Genomic DNA, 24,342 nt, shown 5'->3' on the forward strand with positions numbered 1-24,342 from the left:
CCAGTAGAATACATTTTGTCTGCAATTGACTTAATTTCACCGTACTGAGAAAGCACACGAGAAATATGATGATCTTCCAACTCGGTGGGCACCAAATGTAAACGCACAGTCATAATATTGGAACTGGCAGAATTGATTAAAATGTTATAAGTACCAAGGTCATCTGAATAACTGACCTTTCCATTCGCTCGAAACAGAATTTGTTCACAAAGCACTTGCGAAATTAACTTAACATATAACTGTTTGCGACTATAATCAAACTCAATACTGACAACTTGATCAGGGAGCAGATGAAAAGTATTGCAGATCCATTCATGCAAGACTAATGTGTTACTGCAAGGCAAGGCTTGTTCACAACATCTTGAAATGACAAACGTAAAGTGTTCACTCGGATAACAGACATAATGCACTTAGTAGGTAAACCTGTACTTCACAGTAGACAATATGATGAAAAGAGTAAATAGAACCCGAACTACTTGGTAATAGAAAATACTCCACTTGACAATGCAGGTTGAGTTGAAGGAAATTAACACACTCACTACTTCCACTCGAACACCTACCGGAACAACGAGGTGAACGGCACGGCGTCTGCCGAGCAACTACCATTGAGCTACCGCAGCCTCTTTGTGTAAAAGTAGAATAAGAGTAAAATCATTCTTGGTTTTCACCTCGTAATTCACCTTATAGAGAACGCGCCAAGTGGTCACACTTCTATTAATTTTTTCTTAACAGCTGTTCATCATTTCGTAGCGCAATTGATTTCATGGTGTTTCTTACATTTTCCTTGAGAAAAATATTGATGCAAATACACTTAAATTTTCGTAGAAGATAGCCATCCGGAAATGAAATTAGTTCTTACTTTTACTATAATTATATTTAAGTTACGGAAAATGGAAGACAAATACGGACCGCCTTCTTACAATACAGTGTTTCAAAATAGTACTGAAATTATATCTTTGACATTTATTAATTTGTTTGCTGTACAATATAATGAACTATAAGAAATGTTGTTAAATGGATGTCAACTAAATGTTACTGAAAACATACTGTACATTTAAGCAGCAATCGCGCCTATACAGCATGTGCTCAAAATGTTGACCACACGTTTTTCATGGCGATCCTGTAGATCAATGAACATGTTAGTAAACCAGGTTGTTGGAATGACAAAACAAATGGGCAAATCTTCTCATTTAACTACAGTATAGTAATAGGGGGTTATCTGTTCGGAAAAGCGATTCCTTTAGCATATTCCATCCATATGTAAACGTCTGGAGCCGTGTGGTCAGGGAGTGGGAAGCAAAGGGAAAATTTGTTTCATGAGAATGCAAGCAATGTTCAAAATCTTATGGGTAGAAGGGTAAGTGACTCACTTATGGTGTGGCCAGTAGCTCCATTTTGCTTCATCCATAATTGTTGTAATGACAAATTTTTGGTGCGGCAAAACCCATTCAAATCATGTAAAAATCGATTAATAATCAACTGTCGATTAATGTAGCGATCAAGGTACACATGACTTTCATCACTGAAGCATATGGTGCTAATAAAATCTTCATATTTATATGCCATAGGTTCAGAGCAATACATTAGACGTGCTCTCTCATCTCTTGCAGTGAGATGCTGCCCCACACCTTATGACACCCAATAGGAAATAGTGCTCGGCAATAAAAACCTGATCCTCTGTTCTGAATAACATTATCTTCGCGCCAACTCCACCCTACGCTAGTCCATACACAACTAAGCACACATCTGGCGCTCACAGCTCATATCACAATACAACTGCGTGCAATCCGTACATGAATATCATTACTGTTTGTTTTGCCGCATACTGTGTTTAACTTCAATGACGCCATGTACCGAAGTATATTCTTAGTTTTCTCATCCCCAATCTGTGACATAAATCGTTCACCATGCATCTTAGGTTCCACGTGTGCGTAAAAAGGAGATATCAGAAGAAACAAAACAGATATATAAGGGCAATGAATCATTAATTTGACATTTTTACTTGACAAAATATCAATAGTTTGATGTGGGGATGGAAACTGAAGCTATAGATTGAAAAAATAACACAACCGATTTGATTTTATTTCAATTCAATTCATGAGGACCAATGACAAAACTAATTCTTATAGCCACTCAATACTTATAGTTCTTTGGTGTTGCTACATGTGCGGTATAGGAGAAGAAAAACAATAATTAGCTTGGCCGCACTTATCGAAGTGAATAACTTTTGTTGATTTCGACCTTCCTTGAAAGACCCAAATAGTAGAAATAATGGATTGCTATTTATAGTTCAAATGAATAGATACAAGTTTCGCTTCCTGTAACGATGTAATACACAAATTTGAGTTACCCCAGTTGAATGTTTTGAGCATTTCTTTACACGAATAGAGACGAGCCTGTATTTGAGTTTCAATCAAGTTGTGTGAGATCCAACGGCTTGAAAGGTTGCATCCGATAATGTGACCATGCAAAATCGAATGTATTTCTTTCATGTGAGTGTTGAAAGACATATTGATTGCCGATCTCTCTCAATCATTTCACGTACATCATCAACATCAGTAGCAACAACAGAAATAGATTTACGACTGTCACAACATTAATCACTGACGGAGGTGCAACCACGATGGAATTCTGGAAAACAATTGTACATATACCTATTTGGTAGCGATTCATCTCCAATGGAAGAATGAATTCGCTCGGTGCGTTGTCATGGTGTTAAACTAAATTCGAAATAATAAAAAATCATTGCTCAAACATTTTAGGAAAAAATCCATTTATCACAGAGAACTAATTTTTCAAAATTCTAAGAAAAATAAACGAGTCTGCTTAAACTATATATATATATATATATATATATATATATATATATATATATATATATATATATATATATATATATATATATATATCTGAAGAAATCTGAAGCTAAAGAATTCTACATAGCTTTCGGCTTCAATTTTCATCGTCCTAAAAGAAAGACATTATTAAGCAGCAATATTTTAATATGGATTCAGAATCGGAGGAGCATGTTCCAGTTCCGACGCTATCCTTCTCTTTGAACTGGAAATTATAGATCTCCCATTTGCGGTTCCAATATCAATTCCCCAGGTCTTTTGGCGCAGTTTCACAATGTGAAACGCAAGTCACTATTTAGATTTTTAGTGTGGAAGCCCTGAAGACCTACACGTTACATGTAAAACGAGATGTAATAAACAAATTAATATTTAAAAATATACAATAAATACTACAAGTAAAGTTTGAAATCATACGCATGGAGACTCATTTTGTTCTAACATTACCTAATTATATTTGCCTCAGTGCAAAGTTCCCGGCATTTTTAATGGTTCATAATTCCCTGTCGTCTTCTTTTGTTTCTTCACATGTTAACTTTCCTTCAGTACCATCCTATGTAAGCCATGCAACTATAGGGTAATTTAAATGAAATCACTCCTACCGTCAATATGTATACATAACAACATGGCAAAATTGTACGCACAGAACAACGGTCTGCTCCTTCAAATACTCTTTTATAGTTTACTTTTAATCTTTTACAGTTACCAAGTATCCAGGTAATCAAATGGTGAAAAGTTAGACTAGAGATATTGTAACCACACGTTTCTAATATTAACTGATTAAATTACTGATTGATTAGCATAAACTCGTAGGGGTATTCGCTAACGAGTTCAGTTTTCAGTGTTTTCTGAGCATTTCAAATTGCTTGCCAAAGGAATACGTATTATTGATGCACCCAAACTACAAGCATATTAAAGCAATCCATAAAAATCAAAGAAACATAAACCCGATGCTCTGAAACATAAATCTATCAATTTAAATCCATTTACTAGTTCTCATTCTCTCATTCCTCCCAGGCAAATACAGAAGTTTAAGGAAGGCGAACTTCTTAATCATATTTAGTAATTTATGTGGGATTTTTAGAAACTCGTAGGAACTGAACGAATCCAACTGTGATAAATAAAACTAATGGAAAAATGAAAACTGGATTTGAGCAACAATTTCACGTCACTAACTTCTCGTATTCTTTCTACCTCTTTCTATTATTCCATCACAACATGATTTATTAGTTGTTACACAGTTTTGTGCAATCACTAGCTTCACTTTCCTTTAAGTTTCATTGTTCTTTAACCGAGTAAGTTTTACTCGCTTATTGAAAATGGGCGTCGATTCAAAAACCCTTTTGAATTGTATGTGCGACCATAATATTTCTTTTAAAGAAAGTTATTCTCCACTAGTATTCACGCTTCTATAAAATTCTTATTTCCAAAACGCACTTGGTTTTATTTTTTTCAATATCTGCTGAAAGTAAAAGTTAAAACATAGCTGACGGAAAATATGATTTCCTTCAATGATTCCATTATGTGTAAAATACCTAACAAATCGAATATATTCGGTTCGTACATATTATGGCTCTCTTTATTTAATTTTGCAAATTGTGTATTACAGAATTATGTCGGCAATGTCTAGTGTTTTAGTTCAATAGGCAACTCTATCTGCCGTAGATATACGCATAACATCATCCTAGGTTGAAAACTAATCTTGTTGTTTTATGACAAAACATGTTCTACAATCATGTATGAGGGATTGTATTGAGTAAATATTGAGCTTACAAGGGAAGAGAGGAAGGTTATATATCGAAGTGAAAAATGGTTCATACAGCAATCAAAAGCACTAATGACACCTATTACGAAACTGTAATAAACATTTTCCGAATGCATATACTGCACGAGTTATATTAACATACAGGGTGTCCAGAAAATCCGTTTCCACCCTTAGAAATGGCAAACGGGGAGACATACGTCAAAAATAGGAAAACACGTGTTTGATCATTTTAAAAGAAAACGTATCAAAGCAAAACGTGTTGTCCCAGGGCCACCATCACAGTCGCAGGGGTGGTCCAACTCAAAAATTGCAAATGGTAAGGGGATCAAGCAGCATATCTTTGGAAACCTGTTGGGAAACGCAAGAAGACGGAATAAGTCCCGACTCTCTGAAATTACCATGTGCAAAATAGAGGCCAGTCAAAATGTCAGCAAACACGTCATTGTAAAGTCTACCACCCAAACAAATCTGAAACGATGAGACAATTTCAAAACACTAAAACACGTGTATCATCATTTCAAAAGTACAATGATTGAAAGTAAGAATATTTGTCTTAGGGTCTTCCACAGGGTCCCAAACAGGGTCCTACTCAAAGTTTTTAAGAAGCAATGGAGGTAAAGTAGCATATCGTTGGAAAGCTGTTGGGAAATGAAAGAAGACGGAACAAGTCTCGGCTCTCCAAAATTATCTCGTGCAAAATGGCGGCCGGTCAAAATGTACATCCTCATTTCGATTCTCCGATCGCAATCACTTTCCAATTTGCAATCGGCACTTGTTGCCATTGCGAGATACTTGCACGTACTTGCTGTTCCTGGTGCAAGATTTTTTGTTTCAATCATTCTTTACTTGATAAATCCAGACAACGTGCATAAGTATCACTGTTGTACATTATATGTTAATTAGTCAGTTCTACATTCAAAGATGTCAAATGTTATTTATTTTATTTTATTTATTTCTTAATTTTATTTTATTATATTTCTTTATTTACTTAGACATTACTGGATCTAAAGAACAGAATTTCACAGTTGGGCATTTACTTTCTTTCCGTTGAGTACAAGAATTAATAGTAAAAAACTAAAACCCGAGTACAAAATGAGCTAAAACGCAAGATGGTTACACAGTGTAATCGTAGAGCGTCCAGACTTGTTCCATCTACTTTCATTTAACAACAGCTTTCGAACTATATGCTACTTGACCCCCTTTGTCATTTGTAAATTTTGAGTAGGACCCCGTCTTGGACCCTGCGGAGGACCCTGGGACAAATATTTTTACTTTCAATCATTGTACTTTTGAAATGATGACATACGTGTTTTCCTGTTTTGACATGTGTTCCATCGTTTCAGTTTTTTTTGGGGGGAGGGGCTGGCCATAGACTTTACAATTATGTTTTTGCAGATATTTTGAACGGTCACCATTTTGCACAGGGTAATTCTAGAGTCGAGATTTGTTCCATTTTTTCCATTCCTCAACAGGAGGATATGCTACTTGATCCCCTTACCATTTACAATTCTTGAGTTGGTCCCCGGCTTGGACCCTGAGGACAACCATTTTTGCTTTGGTACGTTGTACTTTTAAAAGTGACCAAACAAGTGTTTTCCTTTTTTGGCATCTGTCTCATCGTTTGCGATTTCTAGAGGTGGAAACGAATTTTCTGGACACCCTGTATATTCATAACTCGTACAGTATGTGCATTCGGAAAATATTTATTACAGTTTCGTAATAGGCGTCGTTAGTGCTTTCGATTGCTGTATAAATCATCTTCCATTTCGTTATATAATCACCCTCTCTTCCCTTGTTAGACGTAAGAAATTTCGACATAATCCTATACTTACAATCTTGAACACAAACAGGAAGTCAACTGTATTATGTTGTCTCCTGGTAATTCGATATTCAATATTAAAACTTAGTACAAAATCAATTTATGTCAAGTTGCTTGGAGCATCCATATTTCCCGATAGAAGAATAGTACTATTTGAGTATACAGTTAAAAGATAGTAATGGTGAGAAAAGTCCGAATTTCGCACCTGTAAAGAAATGCATGCAGCTTGAAGGCCTTTCAAGAACAAACTTTGATATATCCGATAAATGCCAAAGATAATGTCGAAAACTTCTTTAGAGAGACATTATTTGTCTGGTACATTACCAACGTGTTAACAATGAGAAAGTGCGTTTTTATACGAGATTTATAGAAAAGAATATTGCGTTCACTTTAACCCTTCAGAAGTCGCGTCCTAGTTTCGTAACTGAGAGGTCGCGTACCGTCTTTTGGACCGTGCTGCTAAAACTAAACTTAAACGAAAACAATATATTGAAAATACTATTTATATTACCTTGACATTATTTTTTAATGCATTAGAAGTTTATTTAATGATTTATTTTCCTTTCATACAAGAAAAAAACGGTAATTACATTTTGCAATAATACGTGAAGAAAACCACCGGTATTTTCTGTCATTTGTAGTATGGAGCACAGAAATGAAATTCGGTACTTATGAAACGTTTGTATGCGAGTACTGTATTAATTTTCGTTAGCATGGTGGACACTTGAGTGACCAATATTCTCATTAATGATGAGAATATATTTCAAAATACACGCACTTAAAATTGATTAGGTTATTTGAAAAGAAAGTCAATAATATAATGATTTCTTATTACTATTCCCTCAATAAACAAACAACAATTAAACAGAAATGATAAGTCGCAGTGACTCAGTGGTAGAGTATTTAGCTCTGGCAAGTGGGCTCCCTGGTTCGATCCCAGCTCCTGGCAAAAGGGCTTTGTGGTTTGAAAACTCGTGTGCTCGGATTCTCTCGAGTTGTTCTCGTTTTCTCCCACTTCCGTGATTGCACCATTATTATTCATCTCATTATCACCACCTTCCTAAGTCTCGATGTATAATTGTAACACGTTAAACCCAGAAAATTAATACATAAATAAAAGAAAGTAATAGTAAGCACAAAAAACAGTCAGCAGTAATGAACATATATATATATTATATTTTGATCACAACTTAACATCTTGAATTTGGTTTTATTTCACTAGTGGTCAGTTTCAACTTCAGAATCAAGATTTTCAGACCGTTTTACTCGTTGACAGTGGTTATTTCAGGTGTTGGCATGGCGGATTAAGTCCCCAGAAGCAGTGAACTTTACCCGAGAAATGTTTACGATTGGATTGAAAGTAGATTTCCAGTACTTTTGTAGTGCTACTTTCATCCCTAGTTTATTCAAAGTCACTACCTGAGTAATATTTTGAAATTACAATTGCACGTGGAGGTCGTGTGCTCTCTACAGATATCCATATTGATGACAATTTGTCTTTGGCTTCCTGTTTTTCTTCCAGTCACAATGGTACCATTTTCCGGGAGCATTTCTGTCATTAGTGGGTGGTGGAGCAGTGTTAATTTCTGAACTCTCTGTTATTTTGTGAAGCTTGTTTTGTCTTCAGATGATGTGTTTTATTTAGAAAGTGCCGACCCAAATATTCACCGTAATTTTTTCAAGCTTTTTCACAAACTATTTATATTCCAGTTCACTATTCTGTCCAAGCACAATAAAACTATTCAGTCCAGTGTTTAGTAGACTAACAAAAATAGTATTGTCCATCGTTTCGATGTTCTACTCATTGAACAACGTCCATTGATCTCGTCTACAATGTCCACTGCTATTTTAGTAGAATTATAAAATGTAAGCACAAAGTGTTTTCTCTGCTCTTCTGATTGTGGGTCGATGTTCTCAGTAGACAACAGCAATACTATTTTATAAATCCTTTGATTAGCGTATGTTTTTTTTTATACAGCATAGAGTTCCTAAGAAATATATTACATGCCTCAAATGATGTATTTGCTGCATCTTCTCTCTATTTCACTACAGATAAACGATATGCTAAACTACATTCGCTCGTTCTATGTGTTAGGGTAATATAGCGTACGTTCCATAACGTCTTGTCATCTTTTCCTTTATATTAGAACAGATAAGCTTGGCTAAGCTATTTCAATATTGTGTTGTCACCAACTAATTCAGTCATGATATCATCTTCTACAATATCGTTTGCATCCTCAGAATCCAACATTGAAATTGAGTTCTATTTCAGACAGATCATTTAAATAATAATAATAATAATAATAATAATAATAATAATAATAATAATAATAATAATAATAATAATAATAATAATAATAATATCCTTGAAATCGGCCGAACTTCTCTATAACTTACAGAAAATCCAGAATGTTGTTCACTTGAACCGGCACATTTATGGTATAAAATTTATTTGTCAACACTAAGTGGCTTGTATTTTTTTCTTCTTTGCCACCCATGTATTACGTTCATTCATCATTCAGAAATAACACTAAATTCACAAAGAAGGCAGCAACACACTAAAATAAACGAACAAGGTTAGAAAAGATTGTTACAAAACAGTACTATTTTTACGTAATGCGAGAGGTCGCTCACGGTGCTTTCGACCAGGTTACTTTACCTCGAGGAGTCGCGCACGGTTGAAAAGACCAGTTAGTGAAGAAAAGCGTTAATACGTGCAAATTATTAGAGCTAAAGGAAAACAATAAGTTTGTGTATATAGGGGACGAGTTCACATGAAGGTATAGAAGGTGATAGGTAGATGAGCGCAGTGACCTGTAATCTATGCAACATAATTCTTCAGCACGGTCTTTAAGACCGTGACGCGACCTCTGAAGGGTTAAGTGCAGGTTTAAAATTAAACATGATTTACGGGTGCTCCAATGATAATTCTGTTAGTGAGTACTTCAGTTCCGAGGATGTTTGTCACCGTCGTGAATAGGCAAATTACCGAAACAACTTTCTCTTAAAATAATCTATCACAATAAAAGAATCTATCACAATTGTAGTAAAACTTCTAAAATATGTATACTCAATAAAAGCTTATCAAAATAATAAAATACACCAAGTCTATACATACACTTTTATGTCCCGAAAACTCTAAAACAATGCATGAAAAACATAAGAATGACTAAAAAAAATATGATTAGTGAGAAAGTAAACGGGAGAAAGTTATAAAGAAAACCTTCAGAAAACGTTACCTATTTTCATTCGTGAATAAATGCAAGAATATGGTCACAAAAAACTGATTCATCTACTAATATTAGGTAGTCCTAAACGTTTTCTGAGGTCCGATTATTCCGGATATTCTACACGACAATCTTCTCAATATGAACGGCTGTCGCCATGCACGAAACAGAAATGCGAGTGATGAGAGCCTCTCTCTATATATACGGAAGTACACCAGGGTCACTTCGCTTCGGCGACAAGTACGCGGCGATGTCAGCCAATTACTCAAATAGGTTTTACTGACTGGAACTTATTCTCATTGGGATGTTTCAATCTGCTTGCCAGTACGGTTAAACAAAAATAGTAATATCATGTCGGAAAAGATGACATAGGAAGAAGTTAGAAGTTTAGACAACTTACAGTCATCGCCAAAGATGAAGACATTAGTTTCAGTACGAAAAATAACATGTAAGAAAAATATATGAGAAGAAATAAAAGAGGTCCTTGGATATCACAGGCATAAAACTAGAAGTAAATCATGGAAGGTTGATAAGTTGTTTACGCACATAGAGATACTCAGAAAAAGCTTTCATGAATACTAAAAGCAGCTTTTTCAGAGCTTATAAGGGAGTAAGTAAAAATTCAGCGTGTCAGAAGCTTGGATAATATCAATGTAAATCTCAAGTTGAGAGTTGTCCAAAAATATCTCCTAAATATTTATGGGAATTTTGTTGCATGGTGATCAATGTCACCATTGGAAATGATTAATATCTACCACTTCTGGTTTAAATACTGATTTTAAGGAGGAGATGAATCTTATTCTTCGTACACTGAACCAATATGAAGAAAAGTTCCTCACTTTGATACCTGTCGACAGACAGATGCTGGATAAGAATATTTATACATAAGTAGTTTGGAAGTCCAATAACGTATCTTTTACTTATTCTTTCTACGATCTGGTGAAATTTTTTTATCAATGTTACAGCTGAAATCAGACACAAAAGTAGTAGTTAAGTTATCTCTAGGCTAACACGAGTTCTGATCTTCGATGCAAAGGATCTACTAGATACTAATATTTAGGGCATTTTCCTCAGATTACAATTTGTATAGTAATTCATACCTACTCTACCTCCGGTGCTAGAAGAAATGTTAAAGTCTAACGAATCAAAGGATGTATCATGTACGTATCAAATATTGCATACTGAGTAATGTTTCGTAGGCAGGGTTAACCTTTCGTTTTTTCAAGGATATTTTCTTGTAAAGATTGTTTTAGTTACAAATAGAGATTTGACTACATGTGATGTTTCGAAAGAAGGAAACGAGTAAGTTGATTTTCCATTGCTAACAACGTGTCGTTTGTTACAGAATCAGAATTCGAAATTAATTGGATACTAGACACATTTGGAAAGATGCTGTTTAGAAAATCAAAAGAAAATAAATAATCATAAAGCGAAATGGAAATTGGAACGACTTACGAATAACCAATTATACACGTAGAAAGGGAAATGTGCAATAGTTACAATGTCCAGCGTAGTATTATTATGCAAGACCTGAAATGCAAGTTCAAGAATGGATTGCTAAATAATGAGTTACGTACAAGTCTCATTAAACATTTCAAATTGGGTATTCTACGACGTTAAGAAACGTTAACATGAACAAACAACACGTTAAGAGAATAACGGAGAACGTAGTTTCTAATTGTATATACTATGTGTGGAGGAAATTATCAATGTGAAACAAAAACTACTGAAAGAAAGATGACGAAATTGGAGGGAAAATCAACAATAGTGGACATAATTACAAGAAGCTAAAGAAAGGCCAAGATAAATTTTGTGAAAACGATCATTCGAAAAATGGAGAAATGATATCAAATATTGAATTAGGAGTGGAGAAAGTAGAATATGTGATTAGTTTTCGGTACCTGAGAATTATGATTTGTGAGTATATGAAGACTAAAAAGCAACAATAAGAATGACCAAAATAAGAATTTCGGATCAAGAAGTTTATTTGTACTTGAATAAGAAGCTAACGGAAAGACACATAAAATGTTGTTTGTATAGTATTGCATTCGAAGAACCAAAACATAAATACTACAAAAGTGATGAAGAACATTAGGTAAGTCGGAATGAGGAGGGGTTACAAATAACGGGGAGAGAAAAGAACAATATTAAACGTAACTAGCACAAGTGTGCCCGCTCTTCGAACGGAAAGAATATTTATTGCAGCTCGACCTCTTATACTCGTGAGCTTCCTCATGACTATGCGGAGAGCGTACATCCTTTTTACACGGGAGAGCTGTATTTGATTCTAGGTGGAAGCTTATTTTTGGATCCCCCTACATCTCATATAGCCTCCTCCAGAAAGAGATGATAAACTCAAATCGAAATATGAAAAATCTCGTACTCGTAAGAATGAAATCTGATGTCTATATAAATGGTTGGCTTGACGATAGGTAGTACAACCGGCGAAAATTGTAAATAGCTTACAGTCTCTTCTCTGCAGTTCACCAGAACTACATATGTCAAACTAACGGTGCATTTATGTATTTGGTAAACATATATACAGCTTTATATATACGATTAAAAAGGAGAAGATATAGTAGTTTGGGCATTGGGTGAAAAGCAGCTGCATCAGAAGCGAGTGTCAGAAGGCAGAAAAATAGAAAAGGCGAAATAAGCTACAGTTATTTTAGGATGGATGGCATTAAAGCAGAAAATTGTTACAAGAACAGAAAGACGTTAGCTAAGGACCTTAATGCATGGGAAATTCTCAGTTTCGGTAACTAATCTAATGAATAAAGGTAATCAAGAATATACTATTGTTTTTTCACCCACCACCTTCGAACATCGATATGTCACCTAAGACAAACCAGGAAGATCAAAAATAGTCTTGTCAGCAACGTCGACCTTCTGTCAACGTTCTGGAAGGCTATGGATACCATCGCGGTAGAACTTGGTGGGCCGTGATGCGAAAACTATCAAGTATACTTTGCACCTCTACTAGGGATTTGAACTGGCGTCCTCTAAGGTGATTGTCCAAGGAATGGGACACATGATAATCAGACAGTACAATGTTCGTGAAGCATGGTGGATGAAGTAGTGTTTCCCACCAAAGCATAGAATGGCGTCCAGGGTCATCCTAGCCAGACGGGACTTAGCGTTGTCCTGCGATAGGAGAACCCCTTTGCGATTCAAAAGCGCTGACTCCAGAGTTTTGCTTGAATACGGTTCAACTGCTGACAATACAGATTTGATGTGATTCTCTGACCAGCTGGTAGCAGTTCTCGGTGCACAATACCACAAGCAGTCCGCCAAACGCACAGGAGGACCTTCTTGTAGTACAGTGCTGGTTTCGGTTATTTTGAAACCAGTTCAAGGGAAGCTTCATACATGACCCACTTCTCATCACATGTCAACATCTTGTCTAAAAATAGCTAGTTCTTCAGACGATACAGCAAAGAAACACAGGTGTCTGCTCGGGTTGCCTTCTGGCCCGGAGTCAAATCATGTGGAGCCAATGAACCAAACTTGTAGTGTTTCCTAAATTGATGGAGATGCTGCCGAATGGTTTCTCCACTCACACTGAATTATAGTCTCAGTTCCTCACATGTCTGGCCACTGTTCACCTCAATTGTCGCCTGAAAATCTTTATTTTGTACATGTGTTGGTCTTCCGGCACGTGGTGATTCTTCAAGTGTTTCGTCACCGTCCTTAACCTTGTTAAACCACCGCTGCACTGTTCGAGTAATCTCGATACCCTCACCAAAGGCCAGGCGTATCTTCCGCCCCGCTACAACGGAGTTTGACTTCAATTTGAGTTCTTAAGCATACACGCCCATATGACGCTCTGTGAAGGTCCCATGTTCACTCTGTCCTTACGCAAGTTCACGGTGTAACTGAACTACAATAACCAGGTAGTGTGTTGGATATACCCACACCAACAACTAACCTTCGCCTTATCTCCATTCGCATTGAACTCAAGGTGTGAGAGCCGATGGAACACAGGACCCCACAAAAGGGGCAGAACTTTCTTGCTTACCTTTATAGCAGCAAATTACCTATGATGGTGACGATGATTACACGAATAAAGTTAGCTACCCTCTTAGATTATATGAAATTATATGAGATATGAGTCCTCAGTTTTACGTAATGTTTCAAAAAGATAAAATATTACAGTGTACCAAGGGATTCATAAAATGCCATAATAGGGAATTATTTCAAATACTCAGAGGCTGCTAGAGAAAAACATAAGAAAACTTCTTCAGAATTATCACAAAATATCCGCAGAGAAAAATATCTAACATATGTAAATATCTATACAACAAATTTTCATGACTTTTCCTGTTGTGCGAACGAAAGTTTTTAGTCATTCTCTCCTTTCACATAACTAAATTGTAAGAATGAATCTATTTCTACGAACATAAATAAATATAACGGAAGCAGAGAAGATACAATTCAGTACATTCTGTTTGGGTAGTAAAGCACATTCCAAATCTTCCCACTTAGCTTTGTTACTTTGCTAACATTCTTCTATCGAGGGTTTGCATTTGAAAACGTTTATAAAACTTACAAGGAAAAACTATTCTGCTCTAAACTGGAGGTCGCCATACCAGTATATGCAATTATGTACCTTAGTAAAAAGTTTGTTACAACCCAAAAAAAAGATCTTAGAATAAAGAAACAAAATTAACAAAGAACGACAAAACCATGGATAAAGTTATACCATTAAAAAGATTTAAAAAATAAAAAAAATAGAAAAAGAGAATCTGCTATTATTCACTCACCTAGATTCTCCTCTGCAGGTGGTGGTTCACAGGTGACGTCATTAGAATCTGTTGGTGCCGCCGGCGCAGATCTTGTGGAAACCAGAAGCTGCTGAATGCTCAGTGGAATCTGCAACAGGTGAGAGCCATTTGCAATCATCTGCATAAACATTTCACTCATATTTTACATTTAGAGCCCAGAAGGGATTCTATTAAAGTACACGTGTTACTTTTCACCTCAAAATATAAAGATTTTTAGTTACAACAAGTTGGAATACATTACGTTATGCTGTATGTATTTTCTTGCGCTTCTGTGGCTAATTTTAAGGTATGTTAAAATTAGTGAAAAAAAACTAAGCCGAATTAACTTTAGCACTGTATTCACACAGCTTCGTACTCTGTTCTATAAAGTAACAAAACGAATGCGATAAATTAACTGTATATGTATTAGCTACTAAATTATCGTTCGAAATAGTTTAAGGGACTTCGCTATTTTGTTCATAGTGAATAACGTTAAAAATGAAGAATACAGAGATCAATAAGGTTAAAATGAAGAAATTGAATAGTACTCAATGCGTCGAATACTCTTATGCTTTTAAAAGCAATGCTTTTATAAAATGTAATATGATATATATTTAGTGGGGAAAAACGAAAGCAATACTAAAAACATTTGATGCTGCTATATATTTTTTTAGAAACAATGCTTTAGAAATTACAGTACACATAGTTTTGGCAAGGTAAAATAAAACATGGGATAGTCTAATTGAGCGTTCTGAAACAGCTCTATTATAAAATTCAACAAAAAAGAAAATATTTTTTGGTATAATAAAATGAAAAAAAATGAACTAAGGCTAAAAACATTGATTGCTCCTTACTTTTAAAAACAATGGTTTAATAAAATGCATTAAAACTTTTTGTGGTGGGGTAAAATGAAGCCTAGAAGCATCAAGGCTTTTTTATGGTTTTACTCAGAAACACAATGTTTTTAGTAGCTTGCGAAAGGTTTTCAATTAATAAAAACATAAACCATTAATTTACTATATTCCTAATAGCAAATTCTTTCAAATGCATTTCAAGAAATAAATAATAGGCGCAAGCTTCAATTTGGTGAGTTAATTTTAATGACTATAAATAAATGGTTTGACTACGTATTCGTGTAACTTGTTCTATGCTAAAAGACACACAATGCCAGACAGATCTCACAATCACACTTACCTGATAAATTAGATTGACGGTCTTTCTTAGGCATGGTTACTACAACACAAGGTTAAATTAAACCCTGGTCGATGGACATTTTGTTTCAGTCTAGAGAGATTGACTTGACTTTAAGCTTTAGTTTTTTGGAGTTCAGATTTTGTAATACTTTCTCCTATTGAGTTGCATGTTTGACAATGACCTTTACTGATACTGATCTATAGGAACATTTTTTAAATTCCAAAATTCGTTGATGTTAAGAACAGCATTTCACATCTGAGTGAACTGAAGAACATGACTGTCATAAAATCTGGTCACTCTTAGCTAGTCACTCACTTCCAAACATTTCTTAGAGTTTTATACTCTGACTGTTTCTGAGGTTGTTACCCCAACAGCTAACCTTTCCCATTGAAACATGACACAAATTGAAAATTAAAGTACAACATGAATAAATGTATGAATTCTCTAGTCTCACAATATGTTTAAAAGCAACTCTCTTATAAAATGAATCAAAAATATTTTTGGTGTAACGAATTGAAGAAATAGAATTAAGGCTAAAAGCATTAGGCATTTTTATAATTTAAAAAAAGCAATGCCTTTTTAAAATAAAGAATAATGGTATAAAGCGAATAAATGGCACTAAAACTAGACACTGAAAGATCTTTGTAACGTTTGCGGTTAAGGTTTTCAAAGAAGGTAGAGATGATGGTCTATAATAGCAACGTGATTAAACATTAAATTGCTCCTAGTCTCATTTCTTCATTTTAAATCTCCATTTTTAACGCATTTTATAAAACTCATCGATTGCCAAAATTGTGTATGACTTATTTATGCTGTAGTCCTTACAATCAATTATGTACTTCTAGCTTTCTTCACTTGGAAATACTACACAATTTCAATGCGTGTGTTAACGTATTTTATTTTCTGAGAACATTTTACAAGACTAACGAGTAAAAGTACATTTCTGTCTAGAATTTCTGTCGCTTGTCTTTAGAAACTACATAAACGAAACTAACTCTCTTTCTTATGATCGAAAATGTCACATGTTTTCTTGGAAATATGGAAAAGAAGAAAATATATTTCCAAAAAATATTTTAATAAAAACTAAAAAATAAACAAGTTATAATTTTTAAAAAGTCACCGAAACTTTTATTGCCAAGCGCAGCGAAATTTACGAAGACAGGTAATTGTATGCTTTACTAGAAAGATAAGGTAAATCGCCCATAATGTTAGTTACTACACATAGCATATCTCTACCAGTCATAAATATTGAACATTTTACAAGTAAATAAACAACTACATAGAAATAAGGCAAAATATGCGAAGCGATCAGGCATTTTCTATCAATGATTTCCTTATATATGTTTACCAAGTGTATGTGGATATTAAGCTTCTTTCGTAGAGGAGTTAGTTAACGTGTGTTCGTCAGATGTTTAAATGTTTCCACCATCGTCAGTTCAAATCCCATATTCTACAGTAACTTTTTTTTTAAAAAAGAAAAACATGATTCTGTCAACTCGTTAACCAACAATATTTTATTTTAATAATATTTCTTATCCTCTTCACTCTAGTTTGTTTTTAAATAGTTCCAAATAATTCAGAATTATGTCTATAAAAAATTAATAATGATCAAGAATTTTATAAACAGAAGAAACTTCATATTCAAGTATTGTCTGGATATATCCAAAAGGGGAAACTTATAAAAAATCGAAATGGTAATTAACGTATCACTAAACTTTAATGAAACATTACTAAAATAAAACATTTACTCCGAATAGTCTCTGCAGTTATAATATGTAGAAAATGGACAATAATATTGAGTGTATACTACTAATTGTTCATTAAAAGTATATTAGGGATATATCTCAACCCAAGTAGAAAATTCATTCCTTGGTTCATGAAAATAGTAATAAACGTTTTACAAAAATAATTACTGAAAAGTAATTTGATAATATTTACCGAGGGAGCGTAGGTTAGTGGTTAGCGTTGGCGCTTCGTAATTGGGAGTCCCCACGTTCGAATCTTATATCAAACATCCTGACTAGTGATTTTGCAGTACCCCCAGGCGAATGCCGGGATACCTTCAATACCTAAGCTTTGGCAAAATTTCTCTATAGATTATTAATACAAGCTGTTATATAGGCAAATGAAGATAATAGCTGAAAGATATTTATTCTAAATAAACTGTTGAAAGCAAATAAAAATACAGTATTTAATCTTCAAATAAACTAATAATTTTCAATGATTTCATTCAGAAGATTCATTTAGGAGGCAGGGAGGGGCAATTGCCCCCTCTGAGTTTCAGATTTTTATAGATTTTGTCAATATAATAGTAGTAAATCAGTGAAAAACTCGAAATTTTATTTATATTAAAGGGTCTTGACCACCCAAGCACAATCTGAAACGACGCTGCTGATTTCACCGTCTCAATCATCAAGTTACTCAGGTCCTACTTCATCCATAGGACCATATGCAAACATCCATTCTAGTTGGCGGAGCTTTCATTATTTCAAGTCCAAGAAACAGATCTAATTCAGAAGCATTAAAAAAGCTTAATTAACGTTCCATAAGTTTTATGAGTTTTGTTAGAAAAAAATACGCACACACACACAAGTCAGCGTGCAATCGAATAGTAGAAGTTATCTTGTACGTTTCAGTAATAGTAATAACCATAAAAATACCCAGTATGTAGCATCACACAGTGTACAAAACAATGAGTCTTATTCGAAAATATCAGATACTAAAAGATACGTATATTCAATATTATGCACTCGTCCAAATTCTGCAATTTGGAGTAAAGTATATACTGGAAGTCCCTAAGATAGAAAATTTTGCTGATTCGCTGAATTACTAGCGATAAATGAATAATAGCTTGTACTTTCGTATATATTCAAGGTATTTGTTGTATCAGTTCATCAAATGCCATCGACGAAAGGAATTCGAATAAAATTTCAATTTAAAGAATAAACACAATAATTCACATCTATATTATAAATATGAAGTTAACATTGTATATAACATGATATACTGGAGAAACGGCTAAACTAGTGTACTACGTACCTTTAAAACTCATCACGATATCAAGGAAAGAAAAATGTCATTCTTGCAACCGTATTACTACTCTTCAGTTTTGTTTGCAAAGGTTTCGTACATGTTGTCTGTGTACTCATTGGTGCATAAAAAACGTTTCCAGTAAATTCTATTTCTTAAAAGCATGGAATTTTATAATCCATTTTTACATTACGTATTGTCTCATTACGAGAGACAGTCATAACATTTTCGAGATGAGACAGCATTTTCCCGAGTCGACATTGGTTGGTCCCGACGAGAAGACCAACGCTTACAATGGTTGTCCACCTCCATACCTATTTTGCAAATCTATTATACAAATTGTCCCCATTAGGAGCTGGATTTGTGGTAATTCTAAGACACATACTTGTTTTTAATAAGAAGTTTATATATCGGATTTCGTCTTCCTAATAATTTTGTTAGTTATTGTCTAATGCTCCTGAATCACACCAGTTTCTTGGACTTGAAATAACGATAACTGCATAAACTAGGATGGATGATTGCACATGGTCCAAGGGATGTAGTAGGACATCAATAACTTGATGATTGAGACGATGAAATCATTGAAAATTAATAGTTTATCTGAAAATTCAATATTGTATTCCCAGTTATTTGCAACAGTTTATTTAGAATAAATATTTTCTAGCTATTATCTTCATTTACCTGCATAACACCTTGTATTAACCCTCGCATTACCAAGGTATGTTTTGTAACGCGGACTTCCAACGGGGTATATTTTGTGCCTACCTGTTAAAGTTAAACATATCTCGCAAAAGAAACCAATTAGAAGCTCTCACAAAAATCTACAGGGACTAACGTGAACAGTACTCAGTGTGTGACTAATAGCTATTTATTATGTTGCCATCTAGGAGTCGGATACTAAATGTCAGTCACATCTCCTACCAACAGAGGAGGGGTGACTTTGTACCCATCAGTTTAAAACAGAAAATTTATAGGACACTGTAAGGTTAAACTCTCAAAATGAACAGTACACGTGATAATATTAATAGCCAAATTCAGAAAAAAGCGGGATACGTCTATTTATTATATTGCCATTTATTATATTGCCACCTAGAAGTGGGACTACTAAATCTCAGTCACATGTCCTACCAACGGGGAGTACTTTCTGCCCAACAACTTATAATAGCAAATTTTATGAGACACACATACGTTCAATTTGAACGACCGTAAGGTATATGCTTTAGCTAAACTTGTTGAGCAATAACATATTTTCTTATAATTTTAAAGAAATTATTATAAGATTAATTAAAATATATACTGATGTGAGCACAAAGTACCTCCAGTTGTTAGTCCGAGGTTAGTATTCTATAACTTCAGTTTCGTACCCAATCAACTACCAAGACACGGTGATTTTATTACATATAATGCGTATATTTATTTATTACTAAAAACAACGTATATTTATTTATTACTAAAAACATTTTCGATATAGCAAAGGCTATTTTACACTGAAACTTTGACCAGAAAAGAACAAACTTTTAGAGGAAAGTTTGCTAAAGCTTACATATTAAAGGTATCCCGGCATTCGCTTGGTGGTACTACAAAATTCACTAGCCAGGAAGTTTGGTATCAAAATTCGAACGTGGGGATTCCTAATTACGACGCTTCAACCCTAATTACTAACCTCCGTTCCCTCTGTAAATATTATCAAACTTTCTGTAATTATTTTTGTAAAATGTTACTATTTTCATGAAAGAAAAAAATGAATTTTCTATTTGGGTTGAGATATATTCCTAGTATAATTTTAATCGACAACTTGTAGTTTACGTTCATTATTATTTTTATTTTCTACATATTATATCTCCAGAGACTATTCGGAGTAAAAGTTTTATTTTAGTAATGTTTCATTAAAGTTTAGTAATACGTTAATTACCATTTCAATTTTTTTAGAAGTTCCCCCTTTTGTTATGTCAAGACAGTACTTGAAAATGAAATTTCTTCTGTTCATAAAATTCTTGATCATTGTAACACATTTATATACATAATTCTGAATTATTTGGAACTATTTAAAAACAAACTAGAATGAAGAGGATAAGGAACATTATTAGAACAAAATATTGTTGGTTAACGAGTAGACAGAATCAAGCTATTCTTTTTAAAACAGTTACTGTAGGATATGGGATTTAAACTGACGATCGTGTAAAAGGTTAAACACCTGACGAACACACGTTAACCAATTAGTCTACGAAAAAAACATAACATCCATACACTTGGTAGACGTATATAAAGAAATCATTGATAGAAAATAACTGATCGCTTCGCATATTTTGTCTTTTTTCTATGTGGTCGCTTATTTACGTGTAAAATATTTAATACTTATGACTAGTAGAGATATGCTATATGAATAGAACTAACATTATGAGCAATTAATGTTATTTTTCTAATAAACCATAACATTCCTTCTCTCTTTGTACGTTTCGCTGCGCGTTTGCCACGTTTACGAAAATGGAATAGAATTTGGCGTTGAAAGTTTCGAAAATTTCATTTTTTAATTACAACTTGCTTACGTATCTCTTTTTATCGAAATGTACGTTTTTTTTTGGAAATATGTTTTCTTCTTCTGCATATTTCCAAGAAAACATGTGACAGTTTTGATAATAAGAAAGAGAGATTCTCATTTATGTAATTTCTAAAGACATGCGACAGAAATTCTGGACAGAAGTGCACATTTGCAGAAAGAAGGGTTTCTAAGTTTTCTGTTGAAGGCGCCAAGCATAGGTTCCGAACCACCTCTAAACTTCTCTTATATCAACTAGAGCGACGCCTAATTAACTGATGCTGCCTCTGCATATATGTAATCAAAATATATTTCTAATAACTTATTTAAATTTATAGTAAAAGGATATGCTACATCGAGAATTATCTTTTAAAAAAATCATTGGGTTTACGTACCCTGAATAAAATTTCGCAGCTCAGAAGATCGAAACATTTAAGTGTGCCGGATTTGAATTTTAACAAATAAACAAACACAAAAATGACCTAATAAAAGCATAGTAAAAACAGAAAAAAGCGATTGAACTACAAGTAATATGCTGAATTTACCAACTAAAGATTGCGTATAACAAAATCCTTAACACGAACGCTTTCAGTGAATATAGTCCTCACTTCAATTCTCTCGGGTGCATAATTGTCGGTATTCAATTGTCGGCCAGTCATTGATTGCTCCTTGAGTTAAGCGACACGTAACTTTAATGTATAAAGCTATAACAAACGGCACTTTATTAAAGTATGGTCAACACACATAATTAAAATACACGTTATCTAACAGTCCATGTTCTTCGTAATATGTAATATCATTAAGGCAGTTTATTAGTTGCATACACAGTGAAAAAAATGGTTGTGTTAATTCAACTCAATTTTAACACAGGGCAGTGGTTCCAGCGTGACTACCACTATGTGATGTTAGTTCAACACAAACTCCGCGGTGTTGGCGTTTGACACAGGAGGTGTGTTACGTCTTTAACTCACAACCGGTGTTGAGGGGCGTTAAATTCGGATCTGTGTTAGTATTTTCGGTGTTGATTCGACACAATGACAGGGTCGGTAGTGTGGAGAAAAGTGTTGGGTGTTACTTTGGCGGTGTTGCACTAACACAAAGAAAATAAAGTGTGTCGTGTGTTAATTACTTTGTGTTAATATTACACCATGTCAAGTATCAATATAACACAGTCCCTGTGTTACTTCAACATCATTTTCTTATTATTTCAACACACAATCTGTGTCATAATTCAAGGTCAAAGCCGCATAAGTAACAACGTTTTGGTGTTAATTTAACATTTCCTGTGTTAAAATTCAAAGTGAGACCACCCGATTAGCACCGTTTTTAGTATTTGACACCACTTCTGTGTTACTACGACACATGTTTCGGTGTTGAAATAAATCCGTGTGTGGTGTTGATGTAACCATTTTTGAAGCACAGTACCTGGTGTTTACTCGTGAACTCTAGGGCAGTATAGAAGTGACTCAGTAATACGATGTTGTCTCTCGCTGTTGACATCTTTCTTCAGAAACATTATGTAAAACAATTGAAAACACATCTCGCGGTTTGCATGTTGAAAGTTTGCGTATACCTGGATTTGTTTAAGTATTTCTTTCTACTGTGTTTGTCTGTAGATTCAGTACATAAGCTTTTATAATTAGATGGCCAACATATTTGGCAATCACGCAGAAATCAACACCGAAGATTCTACACTTATGTTGATTTAACACACAGGCAGTGTGTCATTTCAACTACCGGCATTTTACACACAACTCCAAATGGAGAGTGAGTTGTTCTAACCACCTCTTTGTGTTATATTTTAACACAATCCTGTTGCCATATAGGCGTGTCCTTCAAATAACCCAACGATGTTTTACAGTGTATATTTTAAATTACTACTGAAAAACAATTTTGTCATTTAAAACTGTTTACGTCAGTATACACAAATATTTTGTTGCTATTTGATTACAACGAGAAACTATCACTTTTTGTTATACAAAAATACTTAATAATAAAAAACAATTTTAAAATTTTGAAAATTATTTTTTAAGACAGAAATCTACATAGCGATATCACACGTTACTAAACATCGGGAAATTAAAGCAATTATTTTTATATAAGTATACAGGGTGTTTCAAAACAACAACAACAATGTTTTTGGTGGTGGTTCCTAACATTAAGACAAGACAAAAAGTATAGACCAACCTGGGTGAACGAATGTTTCTTTTCGGATTTATAGGCTGCCGAAAACATGAAAAATGAATTTTAAAGGTTCATAGCTCCCAAACTATGGGACCTACCATAGCCGAGTCAAGACTTCACTTAGGAAATAATATGTGCCTTATCCAAATATTCATGTTGTAGAATGCTGCGGTACTTTTGCAACAATTTTTATAGAGATAGTTCGAGAGTACTTCAAATTATATGGCTGTAGCTCAATACCCTCTTTAAAATTTGTTGCGTGAGTGCCTTATGATTCTGAAACATGTATTTTTGGATATGGCAGATAGTAGCTCCGAAGTAAAATCTTGACGCGACTACGGCTGATCATTGTTTTAGAGCTATGAATCTTTAAGTTCATTTTTCTATGTTTTCTGCAGCCTATAACTCCTAAAGGTAGCATTTGTGTACCCAGGTTGGTCTATACATTTTGTTTCATCTTGGTGTCAGGAATTAGCTCCCAAACATTGTCGGAATTGTTTCAAAACACCCTGTATATCCTATTCATGATTTAAAAGAGATGCAAAGGTTTAAAAATCCGGGTTTAAAAGTCGATTTTTTCCCATGAGTTTTGCCTGGAAAGCATTCGATTTTGTTAAAAATAAAAACAATTGAAGATATAACTATTTGTTCTCCTTGTGTTTTCACATTACAATAGGGATAAAATATTTAAATTGTATATTATATTCAAAAGGGAAAAAAACAAACATTCGAAGATTCCGTCTAAATTGACCATTCGCCAGGAAAGAAAATACGACAAATATTTGGACGCTCCAGTTCCAGCAAATTGTTTATAGAACTAACAACGTTATAACTGTTTTGGCATAAAGTAATTGTGTTAGCAATAACTCTATTGCAAAATATAATATATATGTAAATGTTTGCTTTTCTGTTACCTGTAAGCGTAACAACTTTTTATATTGCACTAAAAGAGAGCATTTCAATTCAGGAGGA

At 34.2% G+C, this 24,342-nt stretch overlaps 1 protein-coding gene across 3 annotated transcripts in view; it reads right to left on the minus strand.

Annotated features, from left to right (window-relative positions):
- Window positions 1-14,409: 14,409 nt before the first annotated feature.
- Window positions 14,410-24,342, minus strand: part of LOC145681474 (uncharacterized) — a 561,318-nt gene continuing 551,385 nt past the window's right edge. For all 3 annotated transcript variants that reach the window (XM_081753115.1, XM_081753117.1, XM_081753116.1), the window contains exon 3: window positions 14,410-14,535. In XM_081753115.1, the coding sequence (XP_081609241.1) occupies window positions 14,419-14,535 (117 nt within the window). In that variant the 3' untranslated portion in view covers window positions 14,410-14,418. The remainder of the gene's footprint in view (window positions 14,536-24,342) is intronic.

The sequence above is a fragment of the Thermobia domestica genome, chromosome 3, assembly GCF_964235325.1.
Source record: "Thermobia domestica chromosome 3, izTheDome1.hap1.1, whole genome shotgun sequence".
Classification (NCBI taxonomy): Eukaryota; Metazoa; Arthropoda; class Insecta; order Zygentoma; family Lepismatidae; genus Thermobia; species Thermobia domestica.